The following is a 6762-nucleotide window of genomic DNA, read 5'->3' as shown; positions in this document are numbered from 1 at the left end:
CAGATGCCCCCTATCACCCCAGGTGGCCCCTATGACCCCAGGTGCCCACCTATGACCCAGGTGCCCCCCATGACCCCAGGTGCCCCGCTACGACCCCAGGTGCCCCCTATGACTCCAGGTGCCCCCTATTACCCTAGGTGGATGCTCACAAAAGCACACAGAGCGCCTTCCTGGGCTTGGTCCCCGCGAGCAGGGTCTGATCTGATGCTATCCCGCTCTAGGTGGGGTGGAAGGGCCAAGGTCGGGGAGAACTGAGGTTATTTGAAATCCCTTTCTCCCGCCATCAAGCCGGGATTATGTTTCAGCATGCATTCTTCCATGATGAGAGACGCACGTCCCACAGCCTGAACTCTAAAGCCATAAGTTCCAAGAGAGGGGAAAGGAAGGGCCCGGACATGGTATGGGCTTGGCAACTGGTTTCTTATCACAACACTTCTTTTTCATGCATTAATTTATACCGAGATGTTGGGCCTCCATCCGCTCTTGTTCTTCCCAATTAAAATTGTATTTTTCTCAAGAAATTAATTCTTCACAAAATTACATAAAAACAACTGCCACGAATCCCTCTGGAATTTGTTATAAGGAGCCTTTGTCCGTATAAAAAGTGAATTGTGATTTGTTCCTGGCTGGGCTTGTCAGGCCCCAAAGTCCTTGCTTTACCACATTCGTGAGGCCACAGAGCGTTACCTGCACGCACCGCAGCCTGGGACGGAGCTGCGGTCCCCAAGCCAGGGGCACCCGGACCGAAGGTGGCCGTGTGGCTCCTCACCCCAGCCATACCTGCCTGTGTGTCCCAAGAAGAGTCTCAAGATCGCCCAGCATGGGAGGAAAGGAGAATCTCTGACTCCCATATCCGGCCTCCCTTCCCCTTTTCAAATTCCTCGGGCCCCTGTTCTTGACTCCTGTCCCCTGAGGAGCCTATACTTGGAAAGTCTAAAGAGTGCAGTAACCCTGAGCCCTCGAGGACAAGCAAAGTTTAAGGGATTTCGCATCTGAATGTTGTTAACAGCAGAGATATAAATGGTAGAAATGAATCTCTAATGGTGGAATTCAAGTCCCGGGAAAGCCACTGGGAGAGGCATTCACGGGCGCAAGAAGAGTGCTTGATGAGGACCATTCAAGTGATAGCAAAGATGCACCCCGATTCCCGGCCAACACAGTCCAACCAAAGACATCCAGTGTGGGAATGGGTGACCCAGCTCTAGGTACCTTGTAGGCCGCGTAGCCGATGCTGAGCATGCCCTGTCCTATTCTCTTTCTGCGCCAACGATTCTTCTGCATCAGACCCAGCAGCACCGTGCAGCAGGGTTCACCGACGCCCCCCCCTCCTGACTGTCATCCCTCTCCTCCAGATGGATTTTGAACTGGGGATTGGTCCAGTAAGTGGCTGGAGGTCGCCGGGAGGTCGCCGGGAGGTCGCTGGGAGACCGTGGTTTCCCCGAGGGGGGTGACGAGGCGGGAAGAATACAGGGGAAGAGCCTTGGTCACCCCAGAGAACACGCAGCTGGTGGTAAGCGGGCCTCGGCAAGTCTCCCTTGCAGGGTGGTGGGCATCCCCTCCTCCCCCCCACCCCTTCCACGCACCCACAGATGCATCCCGCAGCATCCCGCACCATCTGGAAACTTTGCACGGGTCCATCTGATCAACCAGGGGCCCAGACACGCTCGACTGGGAATACTCGAGGTCTGATGGCCCCAGGGCTGCCCTGGGATGCTCACAAGTGACCCCCAAGTCTTCCAGGGGAAACGGTTCACGTCCCCAGTTCTCAGCTCCTGGCCCGTAAAGACGAGCCCACCTCGGGGAGGGCGATCTCAGGCTGTGAGGGAGTCACGGCCATAGACACAGCCCATCGGGCGAGCGTCTGTCCCCTGCCCTGGGGGCTGACCCTGTGCCCCTCAGCCAGATGGCTGCAGTGCTGAGACACCGGCCCCCAGGAGGACGTCGTGGGCTGTGCGTGAGGGAGAACAATGGGCAACCAAAAAGCATACATCTGCGGGCATTCTGAAAGACTGCTTCCCTCCAAAGAGGACTTTGAAAACTCTCTTGAAACAGCGACTCCACAAGCCGAAGCACAGAGAGCTCAAAGGGTCGTCGGAGGGCACAACGGGGCTCTAGGACACTGGGGCGGCCGAGCGTCACTGAAGACGCCGGGCCCAGCGGGCATCCACACGCTAGGGCCTCAGCAGGGCCCTGGGGGAGGACAGGCCGGGGTGTCCTCACATCCCCTAAATGAGGTAAAGTGCGGTGAGATAACAAGGCGTGCACAGGGACCAAGAACCACAGGCTGTTAACGAGAATGTTACTTATTCAATCCCACCTCCCCAGAATCTCCACATCCACATTGTTTATTTGGGGCACGAGTGCGAGGCTTTTTATTTTTTTTAAAGATTTTATTTATTTGACAGAGAGAGACACAGCGAGAGAGGGAACACAAGCAGGGGGAGTGGGAGAGGGAGAAGCAGGCTTGCCGCGGAGCAGGGAGCCCGATGCAGGGCTCGATCCCAGGACCCTGGGATCATGACCTGAGCCGAAGGCAGACGCTTAACGACTGAGCCACCCAGGCGCCCCGAGTGCGAGGCTTTTAAGGCCAAATCTCTATAGCTTCCCGGGAGACAGGCAGCTCTGCAACTGCTCCCCTGCATACGGACACCGTTCCCAAAGGGCAGGCACAACCGCACAGTCAGGCCGCTCCCGACAGCTAGTTGGCCACGCCGATGGGGTCACCACGGAGATTCTGTGCAGATACCTCCGGCGCCCCGACCGCTCCGCGCTCTCAAAGGGATCCATGCCAATTTCCTACCCGCCTTCCAAGCACTTGCTAATGGCGAGCATATTTTAATTTCTCCCAAATGCAACATTACGGCAATCTCTTCATTTTTTGTTTACTCCTTAACAGAGCTGGAGAAGAGAATGAGCCATAAAAATAAAGCCCCCCATTTACAGGACAGCCCTGGTTCACGCGGCACCTCGCACGGGGGCATCAACGCTACGTCCTAAGGGTCAAGCAGCAGAGCTCGGTGGAGGCGTGGGGCTTGGGCTGGACGGGACGAAGGAAGACACGGTGGTCGAGACCCAGCCTGCGTGCACGTGGGATTTTATGATGATGCTGAGCGCAGCCCTGCAATGAGCTGCGTCTGGGCAGGCGGCTGGGGAGCTGGGGGTGGAGGGAGCGGGCTCTGCTCTCCTTCATTTCTCCTTAGGGAAGTGGGGTCGGTTTTTCAGGGTCTTCCTCCTGCTGCTGATTCGACCTAAGAGGAGGCTGTGCCAATGCATCAGTGACATCCATCCGGTGAACTGGGGAGGGTTCCCCACCCAGGGAGATGAGGGCCCCGGGTCAGTGCAGAGGCTGGGGTTGCACAGACCATCCTCACCAGGGTGTGGCTCCCGTGGCAGCGGGGAGTGGCCATCCCGGAGCCCGGCTCAGGCCCCCCACCCCCACCCCCACGGCTCGGGCGCACAGGCTTAGCACAGTGCCAGCTACCGAAGCAGCAGAGCGTCCGGGGCTGGGGGGGACACGTGTCCGCCAAGGGCTGGGAGAAGCCCAAGAAAGGAGCACGGTGAGTACAAGGAAGCGCGTCCTTGAGGGGCAAGGCAGATGGCGGAAGCGTGAACGCACTGGACACACAGAAGCTACAGAACGATGTTCCCTGAGCCACTGTCCACCCTGCCGCCCTGGCCTCCAAGCCCAGGGAGAAGTGCGGCCCCCGAGGGACGCCAGGAGCCAGCGAACAGGCCGAGGCATTGCCCAGCTCAGGGAGGACAGGCCAGAGGGACTTGGGGCCCTGCAGCCCTCCCTCTGCCTCACCTGGGAAGTTGGAGCAGCCCCCAGCGGTGGAGCCCTGAGTCCAGCGGCCGTTGAACAGGACCAGGTCCCATTTGTGCAGCTCCTCGCTGCTCAGGGAGTCCAGGAACAAGTTGCAGATCTCCAGCCGAGAGAACTGCCCCAAGAAATCCAAAAATGACATCCTGGGGGCAGAAGACCAGGGTTCTGGGTCCACAGGGCAGGCTTCAGGAGAAAGGAGGGTGTGCCTACCGGACCCAGCACGGAGCAAGGGGCCAGCTCTGACCCTGTCCACGTCCGCGGGGTCACTGTCCCAGTCCCTGGCTACTGTTGGCATCTCCATTTTATAAGAGAGCCCCCCTGCACGGCGGAGGGACGGAACAGTAAACAGGCACTGCCTTCGGGGTCGGGCACCTTGGAGCCTGCAGAGGTGTCCTCCAATTGAACTCTGCCCAGCAGAGATGGCCCTAGTCCATGTCACGCTCAAGGGGCGTCCCTGTCATCAGTCCTAGCCCCCCTGCAAAGGAAGTCACCCTGTCTCGGGGCTAAGCCCAGCTTGGCGAGATAGGAGTGGTGCTCTGCCTCAGTGGATGGAGGCGGGGACGTGAACACATGCAGGCCCCGAGGTCAGACCACACGAAGGTAATGGGGGAGAAGAAGGACACCCCCAGAGGGAGCCACATCAAGTTCCTGAACCCCTGGAGACACGCTGCCCCTGGCCACCTCGAAGGATGGCTCCCGCCGACAGGGCTCACCAGAACTCGCCGTCCTCCGCTTTCTTGTCCAGCTCCGCCTTCTGCCTGGAATCTATGTCATTCCACTCTGGGGCACTGGGGGAAACCGCAAAATTAGAATCTTTAAAAAGCGAAGCAAAGGTAGTCATTCGTGAAAGGCTTGCTGCAACACACGCTGGTTCCCGCAGCTAGACGTCCCCCTGAGGAACGAGATGGACACGAGCCAGACCCCAGGGGGCGGGGGGGGGACAGATGGGGGGGACACACGCCCGGGAGGGACGTGGACCGATGACATGAACCCCAGTTGTGCCGCTGGGACGTGGCCCTAATTTCACTCCCAGGGAGGCTTCCATTTCTAGCTGAGACTCCCAGGCCCCAAGGACAGGATGGTGGGTCCAAGAGAAGAGGCATGACAGTGCCTGCTGGGCGTGCACCCCCACGTCCACGGGCAGGTCGTCGTTCTGGCTCATTGGTCAGGTGAGGATCTTGGGGGAGTCGGACCCTCTCTGGGCACACGCACACCGTCCACTTCCCAAGCCACCAGCAAAGGCCATCAGGCCCAGTGGGGCAGCAATTTCCCTGAAGTCGTGTCACCCGAGAGGCCTCGTGCTGTGGCCTTTCCGTGGCCATGCCCAAATACTTCATTCAAATGTCATCTCTGGCCACCTGACCTTTACCAAGCTAGGTCTCCTGAAATACGTGTGCAGCATCTAGGAACCGAGCAGGATCAAGAAGTCCCTTCTCTGGATGCCTTCAGCAACCCGCAAGCCCTCCCCTCCCCGTGTGAAACCCCGGCCGCGCGGGACCAAGGGGTCACACAGGAGGGCACCCAGGACCCCTTCAACTCATGGAAACATTCATCCATCAAACCCAAATCTCAGAACATGCTTGTTATAAACAAAGTGTAGGGACAAGCTGGAGAATTCTGGATCTGACCTAAATCTCCCAATTGGTTTTTGAACCTAAAAAAAATCTAAATCGTTTAATTTAACTGGACGTTGGGCTGACTTTGGGGTGTGGCTCAGAGACGCAGGGTCCTCCTGCCTGACCAGCTGCTACAGAAATGGCCCCGGTCCTCTCCCGCCCCCACCACTGCCCCCCTCACACCTGCCCCAGCCTCCCAGAGACGTGGGGGGTGGGAGGAGCTCGTCAGGGAAGGAGATGGGGTCACAGAAGCCCTCTGGGCAGCTTGCTAACCAGCTGTCAGCTGAAACGGCCAAAACTTAGAGTGTCAATTTTGTTCGGCCGGGACCCCCTTTCTGGGCAGTTGCCAGAACGCAGGTTTTAGGTTTTGCTCCAACTTGGACAATGGAATCAGCCTCTGTGGCCCTAGGGAACCACGTCTCTCCGTGGCGCACACCTGAAGGGAAGTGCGCGGTGGTGGGCAGTGGTGGGCAACATGGCCGCACGTGATGAAGCCCCCTCCCAGGGCCCTTGCGCCATTGAGGAGCATGGGCAGTGCGGGGCGGCTCCCGCGAGGTTAGGGACCTATTGAGACGGTTATATTCCCATTTCCCAGGCGGGAGGCCTGCGGGACGAGACCCTGTCTGGCCCTTCATGACCTTGTCGGGAGAGCAAGCGTCCGGTCCTGAGCCAGGGCGCCACGCCCGTCCACCCACCGCTGTCTACCGCCAGCCGGCCCCTGGAGTCAGATCCTAAGCTGGGCGCTGGGGGGCTTGGTGTTTGTCAGAGACCAGGGTCTGTGCGGTGGGAGGCGTCCGATCACCCCGGTGTGGCAGGTGGGAAACAGGGAAACCTTCCAGAGACGGAGCGGCCAAACCTGCCAACGCCAAGCATACGCCCGGAGGCCAAGAATCCAGAGCGCGAGCTCTGCCTTTCTCAGCGGGACCCACGCGGTTCCCCTTCCTGGACAGCCGACTTCCTCGGAAAGCGCGGCCACGCTCACGCGCCACGGGTCTCCGCAGGACCGTGTTTTGCGTGACGCCTTTCCGCAGGGGGAGGCGGGGACAGGGAGAAAGAACCTACTCGTCACTCCAGGCCCCCGTCCACTCCACTTCGCCCCACGGGTTCCGGAGTCTGATCAGCTTCTCAGAACGGCCCCGGAAATCCACCTGCAAGGTCCACACGCGGAAGCCCCTGAGCCGCTGGGCTCCGCTGCCCCGAGATTGTGACTGCCCCGCGTCCGCCCCGCGTCCACCTCGCGCCTGCCTCCTGCCCGCGTCTGCCCCCACCCGCATCTGCCCCGCGTCCTCCCCACGCCCGCGTCTGCCCCCCCGCCTGCCCCCC

General features: G+C 59.8%; 1 protein-coding gene across 1 annotated transcript in view; it reads right to left on the bottom strand.

Moving 5' to 3' along the window:
- Positions 1-6713, bottom strand: part of LOC110571357 (calpain-8) — a 23376-nt gene extending 16663 nt beyond the window's left edge. Inside the window, 5 exon segments of the mRNA XM_044916204.1 lie at positions 1210-1323; positions 1326-1387; positions 3806-3966; positions 4537-4611; positions 6502-6713. Of these exon segments, the coding sequence (XP_044772139.1) occupies positions 1210-1323; positions 1326-1387; positions 3806-3966; positions 4537-4611; positions 6502-6713 (624 nt within the window).
- Positions 6714-6762: the final 49 nt, after the last annotated feature.

Source organism: Neomonachus schauinslandi, chromosome 6 (assembly GCF_002201575.2).
Source record: "Neomonachus schauinslandi chromosome 6, ASM220157v2, whole genome shotgun sequence".
NCBI lineage: Eukaryota > Metazoa > Chordata > Mammalia > Carnivora > Phocidae > Neomonachus > Neomonachus schauinslandi.
Note: the sequence above shows the minus strand (reverse complement) of the source record. Positions and strands in the feature narration are given on the sequence as shown.